The 25,532-nt window shown below is 39.0% G+C and overlaps 1 protein-coding gene across 5 annotated transcripts in view; it reads left to right on the top strand.

Moving 5' to 3' along the window:
- UBE2K (ubiquitin conjugating enzyme E2 K) overlaps positions 1-24,812 on the top strand; it is a 61,033-nt gene extending 36,221 nt beyond the window's left edge. For 4 of the 5 annotated variants that reach the window (XM_038399661.2, XM_038399660.2, XM_043513939.1 and 1 more), the window contains 5 exons: positions 646-704; positions 3,791-3,873; positions 17,849-17,948; positions 23,224-23,352; positions 23,802-24,812. In XM_038399661.2, coding sequence (XP_038255589.1) covers positions 646-704; positions 3,791-3,873; positions 17,849-17,948; positions 23,224-23,352; positions 23,802-23,876 — 446 coding nt within the window. In that variant the 3' untranslated portion in view covers positions 23,877-24,812. The remainder of the gene's footprint in view (positions 1-645; positions 705-3,790; positions 3,874-17,848; positions 17,949-23,223; positions 23,353-23,801) is intronic. The other variant, XM_043513940.1, reaches the window with a different exon arrangement.
- Positions 24,813-25,532: the final 720 nt, after the last annotated feature.

The raw sequence follows: 25,532 nt of genomic DNA, 5'->3' as shown, positions 1-25,532 counted from the left end.
AAGTGTTGGGAGTTATTCTTTTCAAAGCATACTGAAGAACTTTAAAGCAATGTGGACCCCTTTCTTAAGTTACACAGCAGAACATCCTCAAGCTCTAAATAATTTAAATTTTAAATTGAACTAATTTTGAGGTAGTATTTTGAAGAGAGAGAACTTGAGGGTGTTAAGTATCAGAGTGAAATGGATAATTCTTTAGTTTGTGTTTCATACTAATACTGGGCATCATTACATCGGATAGAGTTTATTTTTATTTTAGTATCTGCTTTCTTAGGTATTCTAATTTTTTAAATTGAAGGTCTCTTTGACTAATATGAAACAGAGGTGTTCTGACAAGAAAAAATGAAAATTGAAGATTAATAACAAATTGAATATCTTGAAAATAGGTATTTGGTTTGTATAAAATGTTGGACTATGGCTTTAATAAGCTGAATTTATGTATGTGCATCAATGTGTGTATGTGTATTTAAAAGTTGGAAGATATTTCTCACTAAACTAGCTTCTTTTTGATATGATTAAATTACTTGACAGCATCCATGTAAGGGTAATCACATTGGAATCACATTTGTTTCACTTTCTTTCGAGATCATAGTATGTTAACACTCTTGAAATCTGTATAATCTTTCACTTGTGTTTTGGTTTTTGCAGGAGGGCGATATCAACTAGAGATAAAAATTCCAGAAACATATCCCTTCAATCCTCCTAAGGTACTGTAAACATTTTTGTGGATGTCTGTCTTAATGTCCTGTCATCTGTTGTATTTCTGTGTAGTGGACTTCCTCTTCAGTATTTATTTTTTTTCCAGAGTCCTTGTTTTCTATTTTCTAATGCTTTCTGGATAGAGGCAGAAGTGGAGCAAACATGCAGCTCCTTCATCACTTCCTGTCAAGAATCTCTGATAAACGAGCTTGAAGATTGCTTTTATTTGATTTGGAGAGGATTGTTCATATTCAAAATGAAGGGTTGAATCTTCTTTTTTAAGAAAAGCTATAGTAGGCCCATATCATGTGTTTCTAGTAAAGAAGTAACACATTCCTTGAACTCCATATGTTGTATTTGGGTTGAAACATTCCAGGTATATAGTAATAACTAAACTATAGATGGTTGTTTTGGTTCTGCTGTGACGTGAGTGAACATCACATGCAGGGCACTCTTAGTACAGCTATTACAGTGGAATGGACAGGAATCAGTTCACTTGCATTCTGTTGCCATTTGGGAAAATGATGATCATCAGACTTAGGTTTGGAGCTGTTTGCAAGGGAGGAAACGCACTCGCACGCACGCACAAACACACGGAAGAATAACAGAAGCCATCCTGACAATACTTAAGAGATTCTCAGGTGAAGGATGGAAGTACAAATACCAACACATTGAGAGTGCACTCCTGTCTTCCAGCTGACAGAGAGTATGTGGGCTTCAAATTTATTGGACACCAAGTAGGCGGAAGCGGATTCAAAGCCCCCAAACAGGGCCCTTAGATAGTACCTTATAACAATGGTAGCTCTTTTCCTCTTGCTTGTTGGGGCTTTGAGTCTGGCATTCTCACCATGTTGTTGCCATTGAACTGTAACGGTGTGGGCTGTCCCTGCACCCCTTCATGGCTTGGGGAAGCTGTGTGGCACCATGGCTCAGTTTCCCCTTTTAAATCTGCAACTGACTGCACTCTCCCCTTGTAGTAGGGCTGATCATCGTACCCATATTCTCCACCATATGAAACATTAGTTTCTTCACCACCTACACCAAATTAGTCTTTAATGGTAGTCCAAATGACCACAAACTTAAAAAGGGAAAACAAAACTTTCTACCCAGCTATGATGCATAGGGCTTACCACCAAGAGACTTCGTTCCTCAGGGACTGCTGCAAGGTGATTGTCTGTATCTGCAACCCCCCCCCCCCCCCCACCCTCAGTGGAGCCACTTGCTAGCTTTTATAATCATTTACTCCTTCCCAGCTGGGTTTGATAATTGACCAGGGCTGGTTTACCCTAAGCCTCTGGCCCTAAAGGCACAGGCTACCATTTTATATTCATCTTGCTGGCAGGTTGTCTTGGTAGAACTCTAAAGTTTTTTCAGCCTTGAGAAGAAATGTCTCAAGGTTCATCCTTGTAGGACAGATTGTAATAGTGTGCCCACTTCTCAGTGGACTGAACATATTATGGATCCATCTCCCTTTCAAATCACACTGCAATTGTTGATTGCCTGACATCCGCCTGGAAATTACATTCATTCCTTACATGGGGAGAATTACTTGTATGACATGGGGAATATAGTGTGTGTGTTTGAGAGAGAGAAAGGCCACATACAATTCGTTCTCTCCCATGCAAATTTTATTGCACTCTCCAATTCTGTCTCCTCTCCCTTTACATACACTCAATTCATTGTCCCCATTTAAATTTCCTGGATTCCTCCTGCCCAGACCTACTGTCTAGGCCCTGATTTCTTCCTCCCTCCCAACCTTTACAAACCTTAAAAACCCTGCTTCTTGGTGCTTTCTGCAGGTCTTGTGCTTCTGCCAGCTCCTTCTCCCAACTCTGTACTCCTGCCTTCTAGCCAGGTCCCTGGAACCAGTGGCTCCTGACCCAGCCATCTGATTCCTTAAAACCTGCCCCCTCCCCAAACCCAACTCCTTGTTTGGCTCCCTTTCTCAGTCCCTAAAGCACTTCTTTGGACTGGATCCTGGATCACTTCACTCTGGCAAGTATATGGAGGGTTTGATGACTTTCTTGGGTGGGTGGCTTCTAGCTCTGGTACTGTGGATTTTTGGGTCTGGAGTGAGACTCGATGGAGGAGAAAGGGTCTTTTTTTAAAATGGAAACTTCCACTGTTGGTAGCTCCTTCCTTCCACATGTGTTTTGACTGGAGTTGAAACAAGGAGTGGATGCAGCAGCCCCAGGAGTTTGTGGACCACAGCATAGTAACTGCTGCTTTTGGGCTTGATAGCCTCCGTTTTCAACATCTTTAGAAGAGCTGCTTGGATCTCTCAGTGCACAGGTGCTCAGCCTTGTTGTTGTTCCTAGGAATGTGGTTTTGCAGTTCCTTATTAGTTAAATATGTGCTCATAGTCCTTTTGTGCGGAGTTTGAAGGCAGGCTGGTCTGAGTGAAGCTCCGTGTATAGTCTACAGTTGCTAGTGCATAGTCCTTTATGCTAGTGTTCACAACTCTCTCTCTGAAGCTTCGATATCCAGAATGTACTTTGTCAGCCATTAATTTCTCATACTAAATAAAGAATAATACTTAGCACTTACATAGGTCTTTATATCTTGAAATTGATTTACAGACACAAGCTGTTAATAAATGGCTCCCTTCTCAAACTTTCTCCATATTTTCTGTTCTCTGAAAGTAGAGCTAATATGCTTGTCTAAAGTTTATACACTGACACACTGAGAATAGCCTAGAGAAGACCTTAAAGCAGAGTTGCTTTGTGTGGTTGAGGAGAGAGTGAGTTCTTTGTATCTAAGTGAAGTTGGGGAAAGGCCTCAGTGTAAAATTGGAAAGAGGGCCTTGTGTCCTAGCCCTGGGATCCTGTTCTCTCTGGATGGAACAAGATTGCTGACAAAAGATTCTCCACAAAAATTTACTATAGTGAAGCCTGGTGGCATATGCTATTTCATGTATATCTTGTGTTCTCCTGTGCCCCTGGGCTATCTTAAATTAATACTTTTTCTTTCCAAGATTAATTCAAATAACTTACTGTATGTGATAGTTCCAACTTTTTAAAAGGTATTTTGAATGTCTTGGCTTTTGTAAACTATTTAATAGCTATATTTAAGAAAATCTTATCTTGTATTCTAGGTGCGGTTTATCACCAAAATATGGCATCCTAACATTAGCTCGGTCACTGGGGCCATTTGTTTGGATATCCTGAAAGATCAATGGTAAGATTCTCCATACGGTTCACAGATTTGAACACTAACACTAAAGTGCAGACCTAACTTGGAGAACAGGCAAAAGCGCATACTATAGAAACTACAGATGTCAAATGAAGAACAGTATGGCCCCAGTGTTTCAAGCATATTCTTAAAGCTTATAAATATTTTCATATAGTATTTTGAGTTGCAGATAGTATCCTTATGAAGTAGGGGGTTTTTTGAAAGTATTGAACGCACACCTTCCAAAAAAGAGAAACGCGGAGAAAAGCTCAGGTATTTTAAGGCACATAGGTAGAAGATGAATGTCTAATTTCATGCATAAATACTTGCTATTTTGTGATGGTCATAATCCTTTTATGTACAAGTTCTCCACCAACCCCTTCAGTAACAAATATTACAGATTCTTCACTGTGGGGTTCTCTTGTTGCTCTACCTGCCTCACCTGATGGCCAGTTTAGGTGCAAGCAGCACAGCAAATTAAAATACTTACCTTCATTCTGCTACTTTGCTAGCACTTGGCTTAGAGCAAGGAGAGGTACTATAGGGTGGATGGCGATATTTGGAGTGGAAACTTTAGGTTAGCAGCAGTAGGGTATGAAGTGGAAACATCAGAAATTGAAAAGTAGTGGGAAGCAATAAGAAAGCAGGAAGCAAAAGAAATGGACAGAAAAGAGATAAAAGCATGGGCAATATTATGTATTGCATTAACACTGTTGATTATCCACTAGCCAATGCTTACTTGTAAGGCATTTGGAGAAATGTAAAAGTGGAATAGGACACTTGCCCTTTACTTCCCGGTCCACTCCTGACATTTTATTCATCAGTATACTTTTGAAAAAGTTCTAATTGCCAAAGCATGTGGAATGTATCTGTGGGTAATCCATGGTATAACTACTTAACTCTTCTAGGTTTTTTAAAAAGGTGCGTTTGTTACCTTTTAACTTCTAAATTATTTCTGACTATCTTCTATTCAAGTTAATGTTCAGTATTATACCTGTACATATTAATTTATGAATAGCACATGTAACCCACTGGTCAGTGTATATTATGCATCCCCCCACCCTCCTCTCTGATTCACAGATAATGAGTTTGTCAAGGTCATGTTTTCAGTCCCCACTTACATTATGGCTGCCGTCTTGGCCAGGGATCAAACCACAGACCTTCATAGTGGAAAGCTTGAGCTAAAGAGCCTGGCTCTGTAGTTGGGGGATGTAATATTCTCATCCTTCGTGGATCAGGTGCAGAGAGAGATGCACATGAAGTGGGTTATCGTAACATTTAACAAGTTGTGGGGCAGTGTACTATGGTATCATTTAGTGTTTTACAGCTGTATTTTGATCTGCTGACATTAACAGACTTTTGTATTATCTGGGACCATTTTTTCCCACTTTTTAGGTCTCAAAGTCTATTCTTATTTCTGACAGAAAGTGATCTTTCACCCTGTACATAAGAAGTTAAGAGCTGCCATACTGGGTCAGACCATGGCCTATATTCCCCAATATCTAATCTCCGACTGTAGCCTGTACTGGAGATTCTGGGGGAATGTTCAGAACAGGGCAATTATGAAGTGATCCACCCATCTTTCTCTCCTGGCTTCTGGTAGTAAGAGATTTAGGGTTGCCCTGCGCATGGGGTTTTGTCCCTGACTATTGTGGCTAATAGCCTTTGATGGACCTATCCTCCATGAACTTATCCTGTTCTTTTTTTAACCCAAAAAGAAAAGGAGTACTTGTGGCACCTTAGAGACTAACAAATTTATTTGAGCATAAGCTTTCGTGAGCTACAGCTCACTTCATCGGATGCATTTGGTGGAAAATACAGTGAGGAGATTTATATACACACACAGAGAACATGAAACAATGGGTTTTATCATACACACTGTAAGGAGAATGATCACTTAAGATGAGCCATCACCAGCAGCCGGGGGGAGGAGGAAAACCTTTCATGGTGACAAGCAAGGTAGGCTATTTCCAGCAGTTAAAAAGAACATCTGAGGAACGGTGGGGGTGGGGGGGAGAAATAACATGGGGAAATAGTTTTACTTTGTGTAATGACTCATCCATTCCCAGTCTCTATTCAAGCCTAAATTAATTGTATCCAGTTTGCAAATTAATTCCAATTCAGCAGGCTCTCGTTAGTCTGTTTTTGAAGTTTTTTTAATTTGCAAACTGGATACAATTAACTTAGGCTTGAATAGAGACTGGGAATGGATGAGTCATTACACAAAGTAAAACTATTTCCCCATGGTATTTCTCTCCCCGTCTTTCCCCCCCCCCCCCTCGTTCCTCAGATGTTCTTGTTAACTGCTGGAAATAGCCTACCTTGCTTGTCACCATGAAAGGTTTTCCTCCTTCCCCCCCCCCACACCGCTGCTGCTGATGGCTCATCTTAAGTGATCACTCTCCTTACAGTTTTCAGAGTAGCAGCTGTGTTAGTCTGTATTCGCAAAAAGAAAAGGAGTACTTGTGGCACCTTAGAGACTAACAAATTTATTAGAGCATAAGCTTTCGTGAGCTACAGCTCACTTCATCGGATGCATCCGAAAGCTTATGCTCTAATAAATTTGTTAGTCTCTAAGGTGCCACAAGTACTCCTTTTCTTTTTGCGAATACAGACTAACACGGCTGCTGCTCTGAAACCTTTTTTAACCCAGTTATACTTTTGGCCATCACAATATCCCATGGCAATGAGTCGAGCTGTTTAGGTGTGCATTGTGTGAAAAAGCACTTCCTTTTGGTGGTATTAAACCTGCTGCCTATTAATTTCAGCAGATGACCCCTGGTGCCTAAGAGAGGGTAAATATCACTTCTTGTATTCATTTTTTTCTACACCATTCATAGTTGTATAGATTTGTATCATATTTGTTTCAGTCATAAACTGAAGAGCCCTAATCTTTTTTTAGTCTCTCCTCATGTCGAAGGCATTTCATACATCATTTTTGTTGCCCTTTTTTGAACCTTTCCTAATTCCACTATGTCCTTTTAGAGATGGTGCAACCAGAACTGGATATGGTATTCAGGGTCTGGGTGCACTATGGATCTATATAGTGGCATTATGATATTTTATCTTATTTTCTATTCCTTTCCTAATAGTTCTTAAGATACTGTTAACCTTTTTGACTGCTGGTGTGCATTGACTGAAAGTTGTCAGGGGACTATGCATAGTAACACTAAGATCTCTTTCTTGGTGTTAAAAACAAATTACTAATTACAATAATTTCAGTAGCCTCGTGGGGAAAGGAGATTGTCAAAGCTTTTTGAAAGTCCAGATAGATTGTCTTCTGGTTCTCCTTTATCCACTATTTTGCTGACATGCTCAAAATATCAAGGCCAGTATTTTAAAAAATAGGCATCCTAAATGCTAGTCTTTGTCTATGTTTAAGCACCTAAATATGTCACAATTTCGCAAAAGTGCTGAACAGCCAACAGCTCCCACTGAAAACTGAGATGCAGGAATTTTCTTTAATAGAAGTTGTGCTTATTTTTCCTATCATGAAATAAATCTAGGAGCTTTGACATTTGTCTTTGACAGTGCGTCATCTTCATTTCTTGAAAGGTGTAGGCTTTTATAGGTATCTCCCCATACTTGGTATATATTCTTCTTAATTAGTGTCTACCTTGGAAAATGTTTGCGTTTATGGCTAATGCACTGACATTGAACCTAGGTCTCCTGACTCCCAATTTCCAATTCCGCCACCCACCCTCTGAGACCTAATCACTGTTGCCAGCTCTTGTAATTTTACAACAAATCTTGCAATGTTTGGTGGTGGGTTTTTTTTCTTGGTCCCAGCTTCGGGAGTCAAATGATTACGTGAGAATTTCACCTTTCATTTAAGAGTAAGATAAGTTTCTGTCCCTCATCGCTGCAGATAAAAGCTGAAAAATGTGAAACGTAAAGGGTCAGAAACAGAAGGCAGATAAAGAACTAAACATTTATTTTTTTAAAACTTCATGGTTTTTTTGAGGCCTGACTTGTGATAGTTGAACACTTGACGTTGGCAATACTGGATGTTGGGCAAGTGACTTAATCTCTATGCCTCAGATCCCGATCTGTAAAATATTGGTAATATTTTTTTCTTCTGCTCTTAGTATGAAGTTTCTGTTTACATTGAAAGTCATTTAGGGCCTGGACAGCCTCTCGCTATATGATTATATGGTGCCCATCATAGTAGGGCACCAATTTCTATTGGGGCATGTAGGTGCTACTATAATTATATTGCTCTTAATAGCTATCAGTGGTGGTTTGAATTAGGACAGTTGCGGAAGAATCTTCCAGAAAGTGATTTTATTTTTATTTCTAATTTCCATTACTGCTGTTCAAAGATTTATGTTGTAGTGGCCACATAAGACTGAATGAAGAAAAGGAGTATTTGTGGCACCTTAGAGACCAACAAATTTATTTGAGCTCAAATAAATTTGTTAGTCTCTAAGGTGCTACCAGTACTCCTTTTCTTTTTGCAGATACAGACTAACACGGCTGCTACTTTGAAATAAGACTGAATGTAGCTTCTTACTGAGTCCATTCATAGTATTTCAGTCAGAGGCAGTTGCTTGAGAGTGTTGGGAATGCTTTTTTAGTGCTTCTGGCTCCTTGGTGGCTGGAGGGAAAAGTTAGGCTTATAGGTTACCTATGTGGTTTTAGGTAGGCTCTGTTGGCGGGTGAACTCCACCCAGTCCTTTCTTTTTTTTAAACAGCCTGGCTTAAGGTTAAAAAAGAATACAATTCACCTCATGAAAGTGGTTGCTGGACCAGTATGAATAGTGATACTGTTATGTTTTAAAAAATTGTTTACCGTACTGCAGAATTTAACTTTACAGTGACATTTGCTGATTTAACTATACTTAGACTGAGAAATACCACATGACATTTACTTATGTGAGTGGGATGAAAGACTGTATTTTAAAAAGTGACAAACTTAAAAAAAATCTTGATAAATAACTCGATGTTTTAAATGGATTGCACTCAGTATTTAAGGTAGAATGAACAACTACCAGGCTTGAATGTTTTACGTACTTGGTTCTGGGAGTTATAGTTCATAAGTTTTTCTTGTCAGATATTTGAAAAGAGTTACAAGATCTGATTTTGAAGCATAACTTTAACTTGGAATGGTCTTACTAAATATTTCTATTGTTGCCATTATAATTAAAACTGGGGTCAAATTCTGACGCACATCTGTGACATTGGGGTCTGTAGGAGTTACAGCTGTATATACGAGGGCAGAATTTGGGTCTAAATGACTTGATAGTTTTTTTTTTTAAGGGGGTATAGGGATATAAACTGGGTGTGACAAACTAGCAATATCCTGTAATTGTTTGAACAAATCTTATGGAATTAAGATAAACTTTACTGAATTAATTTAAGGTTTACTAAATTAGGATTAATACTTTTGGAGTACATTGTATTAAAAATGGAATTGTTTGTATTGTGGCATTGTAGGTACTTTCCTAGGTAGGAAGGCAGATATTAATGTACATCCTCCATTATCAACCCTTTGAAGTCACCTCCCTGAAAAAGTTTGCATATACTAATTTAGACTGGATTCACCAGGGACCAACAGACAAGGCTATTTATCCAGAAACCCTGGTTTTAAACTGGCTCTTGGCTTCCTGATCCAGCAAACTGACAGGATGCCTGCTCAAAGGAGGGCCCCAATTCTTAGGGTACGGTTGGAAGAGCTGGGAATACTGAGTTCCCATAAGATTGAGGGCTGGTTCTGAGCTGAGGTTGTAGTGAACTTGTGATCACAAAGGAAACCTCGGGTATGAGGTGTTGAAGAAATGCTCCTGCCAGTGCTCATTTTAGAATCATAGAATCATAGAATATCAGGGTTGGAAGGGACCCCAGAAGGTCATCTAGTCCAACCCCCTGCTCAAAGCAGGACCAAGTCCCAGTTAAATCATCCCAGCCAGGGCTTTGTCAAGCCTGACCTTAAAAACCTCTAAGGAAGGAGATTCTACCACCTCCCTAGGTAACGCATTCCAGTGTTTCACCACCCTCTTAGTGAAAAAGTTTTTCCTAATATCCAATCTAAACCTCCCCCATTGCAACTTGAGACCATTACTCCTCGTTCTGTCATCTGCTACCATTGAGAACAGTCTAGAGCCATCCTCTTTGAAACCCCCTTTCAGGTAGTTGAAAGCAGCTATCAAATCCCCCCTCATTCTTCTCTTCTGCAGACTAAACAATCCCAGCTCCCTCAGCCTCTCCTCATAAGTCATGTGCTCTAGACCCCTAATCATTTTCGTTGCCCTTCGTTGTACTCTTTCCAATTTATCCATATCCTTCCTGTAGTGTGGGGCCCAAAACTGGACACAGTACTCCAGATGAGGCCTCACCAGTGTCGAATAGAGGGGAACGATCACGTCCCTCGATCTGCTCGCTATGCCCCTACTTATACATCCCAAAATGCCATTGGCCTTCTTGGCAACAAGGGCACACTGCTGACTCATATCCAGCTTCTCGTCCACTGTCACCCCTAGGTCCTTTTCCGCAGAACTGCTGCCGAGCCATTCGGTCCCTAGTCTGTAGCGGTGCATTGGATTCTTCCATCCTAAGTGCAGGACCCTGCACTTATCCTTATTGAACCTCATTAGATTTCTTTTGGCCCAATCCTCCAATTTGTCTAGGTCCTTCTGTAGAGTTGGGGTAATGTGTGATAAGCTTAGTAGCTAGGGTTGCCATTTTTCTAATTGCACAAAATTGAACATCCTTGCCCTGCCCCTTCTCCGAGGCCCTGCACCCTGCTCACTCCATCCCCCCTCCCTCCATCACTTGCTCTCCCCCTGGCTCTCACTTGCTCATTTTCACTGGGCAGGGGGTTAGGGTGTGAGAGGGGTGAGGGCTCTATCTGGGGGTGCTGGCTCTGGGGTGGGGCCGAGGGGTTTGGAGTGTGATAGGGGACTCTGGGCTGAGGCGGGGGTTGGGGTGTAGGAGGGTGTACGGGTTCTGGGCTGGGGTGGGGCCAGAAATGAGGGCTTCGGGGTGTAGGAGGGGGCTCCAGGCTGGGGCAGGAGGTTGGGGTACGGGGGGAGTGAGGGACTTGGGGTGCAGGAGGGGGCTCTGGGCTGGGGCAGGGGGTTGGAGTGAGGACTTGGAGCAGCACTTACCTCAGGCAGCTCCCAGGAAGTGGCTGACGTGTCTCTGGCTCCTAGGTGGAAGCATGGCCAGGTGGCTCCGCATGCTGCTCCTGCCCACAGGTGCCGAACTTTCAGTTCCCACCAATGGGAGCTGTGGAGCCAGCACTCGAGGTGGGGGCAGCAGGCAGAGCCCCCATGGCTGCCCCTATGCCTAGGAGCCAGAGTGACATGCCAGTAGCTTCCCGGGAGCCACACGGAGCCAGGTAGGTAGCCTGCCAGCCCTGCACCAATTGGACTTTTAATGGCCCAGTCAACTCTGCTGACCAGAACTGCCAGGGTCCCTTTTCGATGGGGTATTCTGGTCGAAAACCAGACACCTGGCAACCCTATTATTAGCATGTGTATAGGTTCTTTTATTGTTTGTAATGTTTTATTCTGTAATACTTTTTATCATAAGAATAAAGTAGGCTTGCATAGGTGCTATTGTGCCTTATAATTGTAGCAATTATACCTATTAAACATCTCTGAAGAGAAGGCAAGCAGGTGTCCTTAAGCATCTTGTCTGTGCTAGGAATGACACAGTGAAGGCAGGGAACTGTGCAGCTGGGAAATACCTTGGTCAGAAGGGAGAGAGATGTGGGTCTCCACTCAGAAAGGCAGAGTCTGGGGAGCTTGAGAGGAGGTCCCCTTGCTGGGTCATTGAGGATAAGTACAAATGTAGTTGGCCTAAACGGTAATGCTGGGTTCATTTTCATTAGTTTTATTTGTGGCTGGTACAACTTCAAATAGTTGAATATATTTGTACAGTTGTATTTTTTTCTGGGATAATGGCTTTCATATTCTAATGAACATGATTAACATAGTGTTATTAGCTTCAATACTAAACTTCCTCTTGGCAGGAGATTTTTGCAGCTTGCAAAGTAGCTTCTTTGAATGATCTTGTAGTAAGCCTAATGAATTTCTCTCAGTGGTAAGTTTTTGGAGCAGAAATTCTCTTCAGCTGTGGATGCTCATGCTCGTTGTGAATTTGTAAATACTCCTTTTACCTCAGCTTTGAATATGGGCTTGTTAAATAACCTTTTTCAGGTAGAGGTACTTTAATGGTGGTCTGTTCAAGAGATCTATCAAGCAGTCTCCCTATACAACATGTTGATGTTTCAGGCTAATATTCTGTTTTACTACTATGAGAAACTTTAGGCTTAAAGAAAAATTAATTTATTTGATATTGCTCCTTAATTGGCATTAAAGACTCAACTTTATATGAATACCTGGAACATCTGTTAGGGCTGCAGATATTTATAATGGTTGTTTCACAACAGGAATATTCTAGTGGGAATATACAAGTATGCAGTAATGGTCTTTGTGGTAAGCTTTCTTGGGCAGTCTAATGTTGAATTTTCAGTCATGTGTTTGATGTGGACTTTATATCTACCATTAGCCTTTATAAATAAGATACTGAGCATCCTAATGTTGTTTAGGTTGGAAGAGCTTTTCGGTGGGCTATATGGTCTGTCCCTTAGCATCATGGCAGGAGCAACTGTATTATTCTCAAATAATTCCTAATAGGTGTTCAGACTTGAATATCTCCCATGGTGGCGACTTCACAATCACGTTTTGCAGCTAACTTCATTATCTCACCATTCTTCTTAAAGTTGTTTCTAACCACCAACTTAATCTTTCCTTTTATAATTTATACCCATAACTACTTGTTCTGCTCTTTTTTGCTAATGAGAGTAGCTGATCCTGACTTTTTCTAATCTCCATCTATATATTTGTGAGCAGGTATATCTTTTCCCTCTTTTCTTTAGATGGTTAAGAGAACGAAAAAGTGCCTTGTAATTAAGGGAATTAGGAAGCAAGAATTCTATTTTAAGATGTCCCACAAACTTCTTGTTTGGAGGTTATTCAGCTTTATTTCATAGATATGGAAACTAAAGCATAGAGATGAAAAATTTTTCTTACAGATATTGAGGCTATATCAGTATTCATAAAGCATGTTGATACCCTGAGAGTGGAAGATGTTATGTCAGTGTAAAGTGTTTGTATTAAATATGACCAGTTTTGTAACCATTCCTTATTTCCCAGTGTTTTTATTGTGGAGAGGCATGGCTGAGAGATGAGACTTTGAAAATAGCTGAAATCACATTTTAAACCAGTTAAATGTTTTGAATATGTAGCTGAATCAGTTTGCCTATAAACTTCAGATTTGTAAAATTCAAGAGTCATTTGAGAGCTAGCACCTAGGACTATATTTGATTGGTTGAGGTGTTTATTTGTGGCATTGCTCACCTTAGAAGTTGGAATGTCAGAAGTCCATCAACTCCCAACTCACTTTTATGAGAAGTTCATCAAACATCTGACAGACTTGACCAAGCGTTTCATGGGTCTGACAGTCTCTAACATCACAGACAGCATGGTGTGCGTTTAGCAGAGGCTGCAATTAGGAGTTTCTGAACTCTACTTTAGCTCACACACTATACTATACTATATATACCACCTTTTATCCAAGGATCTCTTTTTCTGCGTTACAAACCAAATTATGCCTCCCAATACCCTTGTGAGGTATATATGTATCATCTTTATTCCTATGAGATGGAAGTTAAGAATTGAGACTCAGATATATGAAGAGACTTACTAGTGGCATAGCTGTGCTGAAAACCCAGGTCTCCTGACTTGCATTCCCAGTTTAAATATTTGCAGTGACACACGATTAATTTCCTTCTCCATTAGTTTGAGAAGACTTCCATAAAGGGCAGTGCAGAATAACTTTTATTTAGTTCAGAAAACGTAACCATGAAACCAATTACTGATGGTAGAGCTTCTTGTAAAGTCCCTCTTGAATAAATAAAATTATACTAAATGGAAATAATGTACTAAAAATGCTGTTTGGCTGAGAAATAGAGCTTTAGTTAGATTTTCTAGTATATACAAAGCTGGTTGCAGCTTCTAAAATTCCTTGCATAAATCTGTTTAAGTGCAAAAACTGATATTCATTCAAGTACACAAAGACAAAAAGGATTAGAGTTCAGTGACATCTAAGTCTTTTACAAATTGAAAAACTATTTTTTTTTTCCTATTTAGAGCTGCAGGCAAAGATTCAGCATGCTCGTCAAATATTCATTTGAATAGAAAAAGCATTATAGTAAATAGAAACTTGTACTGTAGAGAATTTTACATTTGTCATCAAACCATACTCTAGATCAATTCAATCCAAAATCTACTCTTGATAGGATTGACAGCTACATTATGATTTTATAGACTTTCTGCACAATGTGAATATGCTGTTTTCCCCTCACAACACACTGAAGTATAAGTGTTTTCGATGCCTAGGTACAGTAACTCACTTAACGTTGTAATGTTCCTGAAAAATGTGACTTTATGTGAAACGATGTTAAGCAAATCCAATTTTCCCATAAGAATTAATGTAAATGGGGGGGGGGGGACTAGGTTCCAGGGAATTTTTTCACCAGACAAGACATTATATACATAAACAGAATATGTTTTAAACAAACAGTTTAATATTGTACACAGCAATGAATGATTCTGAAGCTTGGTTGAGGTGGTGGAGTAAGAGGGTGGAATATTTCCCAGGGAATGTCTTGCTGCTAAATGATGGACTAGCACTTGGCTGAGCCCTCAAGGGTTAATACTCTGCAGTTAATGTCGCCCATGCTCTACAAGGCAGCATGGACTGAGGCAGGAGGGAGGAAACACAATAGATGCAGGGCAGTAGCTGCAAACACTTTCCTGCAAAAACTGAATGAGGATGAGCCCAAGCTATCCAGCTGGAGTGCACCACTCCCTCCTCCTGACAGCATATGCACAGCTGTACAGGTGCTGACTTTCCAAAGTGCTGAGGGGTGCGTACATGAGAGAGACAGACGTGCATTATCCCTTTAAGTGTGCTGACCGTACTTCAAGTATGTTGCCCCTTTAAGCAGATCAGCCAATTCAGATGGGAAGCAATAGCTTCCTGCAAGTTCCTTCCATTCTGTCCCTGAGTCCTGTCCCCCTTCTCCGTTTTGTGGGGAGGGGAAACCAGGAGATAGGGTCGACATCCTGATATCGGCATCCCCCTCCCCCAGCAAGCAGGAAGCTCATGGGAGCAGCTCCAAGGCAGAGGGCAGGGCAGGAGCAGCAGGTGGGGGGAGGGACAGTTGAACGTCTGCTGGGCAGCTGCTGAGCCACATATCTTACAGGGAATTTAAGGGATCTGATGGGGGGGACTGCTGGCCCCCCCATTCTAATTCCCACAAGGAGGGGCTGCTCTTCCAGAGAATCCTGCAAGCAGTGGACAAAGCAGGCAGCTGCCAAACAACATTATAAGGGAGCATTGCTCAACTTTAAATGAGCATGTTCCCTAATTGATCAGCGAGGTAACAACGAAACAATGTTAACTGATTTCAGAGTAGCAGGCGTGTTAGTCTGTATTCGCAAAAAGAAAAGGAGTACTTGTGGCACCTTAGAGACTAACAAATTTATCAGAGCATGTTAACCGGGACAACTTTAAGTGAAGAGTTACTGTGCTCAGTTTTGTGCCATCATGGTTTGAAGAAAAAAAATTCAGATTCTTTGTATTATGATTTGATTAAACTTTCTACATAGTTAAGATTTGATAGCAAGGTTAAAGAGCTGCTTTAGTAACTAAATATTCATTATAAGCCTGTTTTATTTTTTTAATCTTGCCAGTCAATCTCCAATTTACTTTAGAATAATAAGTAAAACAAAAAAAAAATTCTACCTGTAACATCAAATATGGCATTTTGCTGGAAGTGAAACCATCTGGAATTTTTGGAAATATCTGCCTAAATATTTGAGAAAAGTGAGCGTTTGAAAATGAAAACTCACTTTTGTGGAAGCAAGAAGGCTGTATGACTACCTTTGTAGGAGTTTAAAGTCTGTAGCAAATCTTTCAAAGCTTAGAGCCTCTGCAGAGTTAATAAAGTCTGCAAAGTCAGCTTGAGGGACTTTGAGAAGGTGGCAGATGTAGCTGTGAAGAACTAGGGTGTAATACTACCAAGCAGGAGACAAGATGTGCCACTTGGGATGTAATCATTTGCATTTTGATGGAGAAAAAAATACCATAGTTCTTCACGGAACTGGAGGGAGGATTATCTATAATAAAGAAATTCCCAGGCAAAATCTTTGAGGAAGTTACAAATACCTGGAAATACATAGTTAAGGTTCCACAAACAACCTTAATTTTGACATTGTATTGGCACCTATATTTTGTCTGTCCACCAACAGTCTCTTTGCATCTAACCACATTGTCATGCCACAATTCTTTACTGTTATGGACACATTGTGAACTTTTCTACTGGAAATATAGATCTGTAAACTGCTTCCAACTCATCACATCTGTGCCATCAACCCAAACTCTTCTCCACCAACACTTTGACAACTAGAATTACAGCATTTCCTTTCATTCTCTGTATGTCCTCCAGAAACAACTTCGTCAGATCCACTATTAACTAAAAGTTGGGCTGTCTGTGTTCCAACTGCAAAGAATAATGTGTCTCTCATATTTCACAATACATTCCTCCTTCATAACCATACATGCCTCAAACACTGTGTTGTAAGAGACTCATTTCTGTGTACCATCTCTGAAAGTACCTAAATGTAAAATAGTTGTATGTGTACTGTACTGGGCATTGTGTACCATGTCCACCTCTCTCCCTAGCCTGATCCACAGTAAAGAGTCTACTACAGCCCCCAGCTATATAGCCTGACTTTTCAGCTGAATCTATGAAAACTCATGCTTTTAGCTCTTTGGGTACCTGGTTTAATATCCAGTATGTTGACCAAGATGACATCTGTCGCATATACATCTTATATACCTGAATCTCTAGGTAAATCGAGGGATGGGCAGAGTAAAGCTTAACTGTGAAATCTTAAATATAAATTTCCAGATTTTTCAAACTTCTGGTTTTTTATTAAAATTTTAAAATTAGATTTGAGTGATTTGACTGTAGTTATAATTTTAACTCAGTGTTTTGTCTGGGATTCAACATAAATTCCTGCAGCCTCCGACTCTGAATGCACATTGAATTTGAGTTGAATAAGGCCCTCATCCTGCAGTGAGATTTCTGTGGTCAAATATCAGCACTTCTAGATCACCATTGACCTTTGTAGGGCTCTTTGCAGTTGCAAGCCTCTTGGCCTGGATCTTATTGCAGGATCAAGGCCCAAATCTGCCTGGTGACTTAAGAGTATTTTTTCTATCCTAATGTTTTACATTTTTGTTAAAATTGTGGCAGTGCCCTCAGCCGGACATGAAGAAAAGTTATGCTAGTGCTCTTCAGATAATATGAACTTCAGAGCCAAGTTTAAAATATATTTACAAAATTAATTGATTAAAATTGGGAAAAATATTTTATATAAATTAAATGGCCACTAAAATTTAGACTTTTTAGTAACCTAAGTTAAAAACAAATACGCTTCTGCTTTTGTAAGTTTGTACATCATTTGGCCATTTTGCTAGAGACCGAAAGCCAGCGGAGGGAACATGCATTGAGTAACCAATATAATTCCCAGAGCGATTTTGACATTAGACATTGGTGATGCTGATGGCAAAGAAGAAAAGGAGGCACACTTTAGTTGGCTTTTATTTAATCAGAAGCAAACGTAATCTTTTGCAAAATGAAAAAGGACAAACTACTAAACCGGTAAATGTTAGTTCCTGATTTCTAAGAAAGTATTATTAAGAAGGGAGAATGTTAAAATACACATTAAGAACTCTAAAAAGAATATGAATGGTATCCCATTGTAAATTGCTACACTTCCAAGTTACTCATGCTTGTGGTTCCCAGTATTTTTGTTCCCTTTGTATGGTATTAGTAGAGCACATCAAACAAGTAAAAAAAGACCCAGATTTCAGTAAAGCCATTTTCAAACTTCAATTTTAGGGCAGCAGCAATGACTCTAAGGACAGTGTTGTTATCATTGCAAGCACTGTTGGCAGCTGCAGAACCAGACGATCCACAAGATGCAGTAGTGGCAAATCAGGTAAGATGTTCAGTGAACTACGTAAAACAAAAGCCTTTATTAATTATCTTTCTCTTAAAGGGACCTCGTCAAATAATACTTCATACCAAATTTAGTTTTTGGAGATAATAGCTTTTATAGATTTTTAAGGCCAAATGACACACTGTTTAAAAAAACCCCTGCTCATTTGCTGTTTTTTTTGCAACCCTGACAGTACAGCACTGAGAACCTGGAAGTGATCCTGGTTATTATAAAATCAAGTTTCACTTTTGTTTGTTTCTCCTTATTTAGTCTGAGAGAAATGCAAAGAATAAACAGCATAATGAAAAGTTACATTGAATTAAAAAAAAATTCATCTTAAATAATCTAAAGAGTTATGAAGGAAGCATCCTATGTATTTGATGTTTGCAGACTCTAAAATTACTGTTTTAGTTAATAACCTAATTGATATTAATAAAATTGTAATTGGCTTGTAAAACTGTCTGGCCCAGTATACAGAGAAAGAAAGTAGCGTTAGTTTGAAAATAGCCTTAGTGTAATGTATTTTACTAGAACTCATGCGTGGCCATTTAAAAATGTGTTGAAAACTAGATGCTATCAATCCACAAGTGAACATTTTGTTAATTTTGGTTGAACAAAGACCCAAACATTGCTTCTGTAATTCAAAGAGGGTAAAAGGTGAAGGTCGTACTTCACAGTGGCAAAGGAAAAAAGCTGAGTGCTTCCAGTATCTAGTAAACTTGTACATCTAACTTACATGTGAACATCCTATAGAGCAGGGGATCTCAAATTGGGGTCAGGACCCAAAGTGGGTCGGGACCCTGTTTTAATGGGGTCACCAGGGCTGGCTTAAGACTTGCTGGGCCCCAGGGCTGAAGCCTGAGCCCCACCGCCTGGGGCAAAAGCCTGAGGGCTGCAGAGCTCAGGTTACAGGCCCCCTGCCTGGGGCTGAAGCCCTTGGGCTTCAGCTTTGGCCCCTTGCCACGGGTGGTGGGGCTCAGGCTTTGGCCACCCCCTCCTGGGGTTGTGTAGTAACTTTTGTTGTCAGAAGGCGGTCACAGTGCAATGAAGTTTGAGAACCCCTGCTATAGAGTATGGTTAAAAGTGTGGAGTCATATCTGTGAAATTCTGGACAGGCAGTAAGGGTGCCAGGACGACAGCTGAGCAAATAATGGGCATTTTGATTCATTGGCAAGTCCATAAATAAATCGGAAAAATCAAATTATTGTGGATTGAACAAAATATTTTATTTAGTTTGAGCATTTCTTTTACTTCTAAAATACAATTTACAAAATGTGAAGAAAACAATTGAAAATATCAAAACTGAACGTTTTCAGGTAACTTTTTTTTTTATCAAGTCAGTTTTGGCAAAATGTTGTAATGCCACTACATTTTGCCCAGCTCTAGTCAGGTCCCCCTATCTGATTGTCACTCTAAGCTAGCAGGCTTTTGAAAGATTTACAGTAGTTCCCTATTATGCCAAACTGACTTTTTCAGAAAAAAGCCGACTGACCAAATTGAGATCAGTGCTTTGCTACTTGGGAGAAGCTGTGTCAGAAACTACACCGAAGTTCCTGCTCTCAGTAGCAGGTGCAGACATCCTAGAAAGCACTGATATAACCATGTTATGCTTGCATGTTATGCTTGAATGAATGCACCCACTCTCTCAGAGCCTGAGTTGCTGTGTTCATACCTGAATTGTTGCAAAGACAAGCAGGGCTACCATATATATTGTACAAAGCAGGTCTGCACCAGTTTCCTTGCTAAGTGTACATTCATCCTTGCTCTCACATTGGTGGGGGTTTCATTTTTGGTTAAAATAAAAACTGTATTGCTCCAGCAGTGACAACTGAAATATTTCCCTCCCTACATACTGACAGTGGGATTTATAAGAGCAGTATACCAATCTTCTAGCAATATTGAGGGTGAAGAGGTATTTCTCTTCAGAAATGAAAAACCTTTTGTAAAGTTCTTCTGTTGGGCTAAACCACTGAGTGCTGAGGAGCAGCACTGTGTGCTACTTCACACCAGGGTTTTATGGTGGGCTGGTGGGGGCATGCCCAGTGATTCTGTGGCTCTGCTGTTATAGGGAGGATTTTGATGCTCCCAGTCCCTGCATAGATCTGCAGAAAGGTAATTTTACTGGGTTTTGCAAAGGTATAAGGATTTAGCTCTTAATTACAACAGTTGATGTTTTTACATGCAACTGTCATTAATGTGTTAGTATAAAGAATAAAAGTTAGCAAAGAAACTAATTTAAATATAATTTGTTATACAAAATAAATACAGCTATACTAATATAAAATATCTTTTGTATATTTACAGATTAAACATTCACAAGGATAATCCCTCACATGCTTGTTGGAATGTCATTTTCACAGAGACGAGGTGGTTAGGTAATATGTTTTATGGGACCAACTTCTGTTGGTAAAAGACGCAAGCTTTTGAGCCACACACAGCTCCTCTTCTGGTCTGGGAAAGGAACTTCCAGTGTCGCAGCTAAATACAAGGTGGAACAGATTGTGCTAACTGCTTATGCTAAACATATTCTAAGGGACCATTCAAGGCAACAGCCTTTTAACATCTCTGCCATCATATGACAAAAAGAGCGAGTTTTAGTGGGTTACAGCTAGTTGTATTAAGCCATAAATCCAGTGTCTCTGTTCAGTCCAGGATTTCTAGTCTCTAGCAAAGTTATGAATTTAATCTCCCAAGCTCGTCTTTTGAAAGTGTTGTGCAGGTTTCCTTTGGGGATGAGGACTATATCAGGTGTTAATGGGTCACTCTATCTTGAATGGTCCCTGAGAATGTGCTTGACTACCCATGCTAGGTTTCAGAGTAGCAGCCCTGTTAGTCTGTATTCACAAAAAGAAAAGGAATACTTGTGGCAGCTTAGAGACTGACAAATTTATTTGAGCATAATCTTTTGTGAGCTACATCGGAATACATCCAATGAAGTGAGCTGTAGCTCACGAAAGCTTATGCTCAAATAAATTTGTTAGTCTCTAAGGTGCCACAAGTACTCCTTTTCTTTTTACCCATGTTAAACAATCTGTTACATCTTGCAGTTAGCTGTACATTGGGAGTAGTTCTGTGTGACTTGGTCTCTCTCTCTCACCAACAGAATTTAGTCCAATAAAAGATATTACCTCACCCATCTTGTGTATCCAATATCCTGGGAGTGACGTGGCTATAATGACACTTCCTGTTTTCTTATAAACGTTTTAAATTCATGAATTTATTTACACGTGTTGAATTGCCACATTTCCATGTAATAGACGTAGGGTTCCAGCTACGGCTCCTGCAGATGATGGGATTTAAAGCCAAGAAATGTCCACAACCAAGTCTAGTTTTAGAACTTTGCAGCTCTTTTAAGTATAGTACAGCAATCAAAGGATCTAGATGTAGATGCAAATTTTCTCCTCTAAATTTCTTGGCCATTCAGTCAGGAGCCAGATATTTACCAGTAACTACAGACACTTGTGCATGTTCTTGAAGCACTAAAACCTAAACTTGAATAAGGTTATTATGCAAACATTCTTCATTAAACAATTTTAAACTTTTCCTCTTCTCAGAATGAAGCCTAGAAAGCAAACAAATGAACTAATAGCGTTCTGAAATATGTATTTTAAAATATAGCTGAAAAGAAACCTTCATGGATTTATTTTTGGGTCTCAGAGAAAAAACAGGCAAAAATTTTAGGATGCTATTAATAGTTTAAGTATTTATTTTTTTAAAAAAAAAACTTTTTTTGTGAATATTTGGTTGTTTAAACTTTCCTTCAGTTGTAATGACAATACAGTGCTATTTATTGGCCACTTCATGAAGTGGATTGCTTCCAGTTTAGGGGACTTCCCCCAACCTTAATATAGTCATCTTCATCTATTACCATTGCATTTTTTAAGGAGCATTGCTTCTTAAATTATTGTAATGTATAATTCATTTTGAGATTATACAAATGACACAGATTGTAAGGTCTTTGGGACAGGGACACACTTTTTTGGGGCAGGAGAGGTGGTGTACAGTGCCTAGCACAATGGGGTTCTCGTCCATGACTGGTCTCCTAGGCCAGTGGTTCTCAACCAGGGTACACATACTCTTGGGGGTACCCAGAGGTTTTCCAGAGGATACATCAACTCATCTAGATATTTGCCTTGTTTTTCAGCACTAGTGAATCAGTACACACTAAAATTTCATACAATGACTTATTTATACTGCTCTATATACTATACACTGAAATGTAAATATGATATTTATATTCCAGTTGATTTATTTTATAATTTATATGGTAAAAATGAGAAACTTGCTGTAAAAGTATGTAAATTTCCAATTTTAAAAACTTATTAAATATAAGGATTACTAAAACAGGAAGCTCCTATCTTGCTGATCTGAAAATGTAATTTGTGACAAATGAAGCATACCTCAGCTTTTGAATGCCTGACACAGGCTGGAAACTTTCATTGTTGTTTTAAGGCAAAGTTATATTATGTATTAGAAAATTTGTTTTTTTGGCAGTATTAGTGTAAAAACTTACATCTTCCACACAATTTTTCTAAAAAAGAAAAGGAGTACTTAGAGACTAACAAATTTATTTGAGCATAAGCTTTCGTGAGCTACAGCTCACTTCATCGGATGCAACAAATGAACAATTTTTCTAGTAAGTAAACCTACCTTCAAAATAGTGGCAGGCCTTCAGCCATTTCCACGTGACCATCTGTTTCTCGGCTCCTTTTTTTGTCACCAATGATATCAATGTACCTACTTCCCAGGAGGAAGTCCAGTAGTAAAATGGCAACCCTTATTGAGACACTGCAAACCTTTTCTCAGTAGTGAAGGTTCTAAAAAAAGACTTTAAAAAAAAAAAATTGGGGGAAACACTAAGAAATATAGTGTGTGCGCAATTCAGTGAACATTACAACACAGTGAGTTAGTTTCTGCTCTCAGCTACACTGGTTATGCATATTGCGTATCTGGACAAACATCAGTGTAGTTACTCTGGCTTTGTCAGTAACTGAGTAGAATTTGATTCTACGTGTAAAATACATAAACTGTCTTATCAAAATATAAATGCAAACTCATTGTTACTTGATGCTTGTGAGTAATGTTTTTGGTTCATTGTTGAGGATTCAAACCTACCCAAACTCCAAATTTCATTTTGGAACTACGACTAATTACAAGATTTGAAGATACTACATATAGAAGGAATTACAGAATGGAATTTGCCAAAATCAACTAGCCTTTTAATTGGACTTTGCTAAATAGTTTTATGGATTTACTTTTTTCTCTTTTTGTATAGTACAAACAAAACCCAGAAATGTTCAAACAGACAGCTCGACTTTGGGCACATGTGTATGCTGGAGCACCAGTTTCTAGTCCAGAATACACCAAAAAAATAGAAAACCTTTGTGCTATGGGCTTTGATAGGGTAAGTATGTGTGTGTGTGTATATATGTGTACTTTTTTTTAATACAAGTTAGGGGCAGGGCAGCTATATATGTAATATGAGCTATAGCTCAAATTATTATAAAAGGTTTGCTACTTTCATAGCCCTCAATAAATCTGATCACTTTATTTTGCTGACTGTTTTCTTCTTGGTGACAACAACTGGATGTTTAACATACCATGCTTTATGTACTAATAAAGTACTTAGAAAAATCTATTCATTTAATTATAAAATGAAAATTACTAAGCTTTTAATGCTAAAAATTCTCAGTTGAGACTGTAACGACTGTTAATTTAGCAAATATAGATCTTGATAAATGTGTAAAGTTTTTTCACACATTTGTGAAATGACCTTCAGTGCTACAGCTGGGCTTATGTGAAGAGCACCTTCACACCCTGAAAAATCTCACTTCCTTCATTTTGTTTTTACAGAATGCAGTAATAGTGGCCTTGTCTTCAAAATCATGGGATGTAGAGACTGCAACAGAATTACTTCTGAGTAACTGAGCCATGTAAAGAGCTGCTTCTGTAGTCCAGCCTGCCCTTTCTGAGGAGCATCACCATCTGTTATTTTTAGGATTCTATATAGATTCTCTTTTAAAACTGTGGCACTCTTGCCTGATGATGCTATCTAAGCACTATTGGAGACTGAAAAACCGCTCTGTAAATAAAGCTAATTAAACGTCTGTGTAAATTTAAAAGGGGAAATACTTTAATTTTTTCTTACTAAATATTGTAAAAATTCTTTGAGCTCAGCTAAAACAATGGGGTGGGGGGGAACATGCCTACTTTAGTGTTTAGCAGTGTGACCAAGACTAGCAGGAATTTGCTTCAGGATTTTGATTTAATCATTCAGATAACATTGAGTGTCAAAGTCATCAAAATTATTGGTGTCACTCATCCATCTATCTTACTGTTTTTAACATGGATCCTATGTGCCTGTGGATTGACCTATATTTGCATGCTTGTACTTTACTAGACATTTTAGATAGGGTAGCTGAAGAGAGCACCATTTAAGTACTTGAATGTTTTTTTTTTTTTCCTGAAAGCAGTTTCAAGATTTACCAAAAGTTCAAAATGGTGATCTGTTCAGAACCTCTTTCTTAGTCAGATGACTGGGAAATCTGCTTATCTGCCCTCTCCAACAACACACACCTACAATATCATTCTGGATTCCCTTCCATAATCTGTGGGTCTGGGTGCCGTTAACAGTAGTTTAGTTGCCACTTTTAAATGGTATATTTTGAATAACCAGTAAATGTGTTTAACCATCATACTTGCTACACAATCATAAAAGTTTGGTATGTCAGCACAAAAAAGTGGAGCTGCTTTTTTTTTTTTTTTTTGTTATATAGAGGTCAGAACTCCTTCAATAAATTTGGATAGTATAAATTCATTGGATTTGGGGGAAGAACAACTGATTCTCTTGTATACTGAGAATTTTAAAAAAAACTAATGAATTTTTTTTCTTTGAGTACTTGCTGTGATGCAATCAGCTGTTTTTTGCAACAGCTTTCTAGCTTTATTTTGAGCTTCAGTATAAGGATTGCTTACCAGGGTACTTTAAAAATTCACTCTTGTTTGCATTTTTCCCTAGTTGATACCTGGAGGCTGGTGTTGGTGTTCTTACTGTACATACTTCAAATGCACATAGAAGTAGAAGTGTGTTCTCAGTTTAACTTTCTTTTGGATTGATGTTTCTGATAAACGGGAAATGAAATTACCTTTGCTTGTAAATACTCAGTCTTTCTATTCGTATTAAAATTACATTTCGTCCTGAGTTTAAAAGCTTGAAAATTATTAGTTTGCAACTTCAAACACTAGTACATCTATCTAAAGAAAGTTGTAATGTCTGTATGGATACAGTTGGATACTTCTGAAAATACATCAGACATGAAACTTTCAGCTAAAATAGAAACTGAGTAGAGACGAGATGGTAGTGTACCATAAAAGGCTTCTTTTCCGTGACTGTCTTCTCTTAAGCAATAGTCTAATAAGGGGGGGAAAATGTACATTCATTTTGCTTGAACTGTAAAATGAGCTGTAACAGTGTCATACTTCATAGAAGATCAGGTTTGTAAATGATACTGGAAGCAACGGGGAATATTATTAAACATCTGGAGCAAAGTAGTAGGGGGAACAGAACTAGAAAATAGAGATGGA

The sequence above is a fragment of the Dermochelys coriacea genome, chromosome 4 (assembly GCF_009764565.3).
Source record: "Dermochelys coriacea isolate rDerCor1 chromosome 4, rDerCor1.pri.v4, whole genome shotgun sequence".
NCBI classification, from domain to species: Eukaryota; Metazoa; Chordata; order Testudines; family Dermochelyidae; genus Dermochelys; species Dermochelys coriacea.
This window is presented reverse-complemented; position numbering and strand designations above follow the sequence as displayed.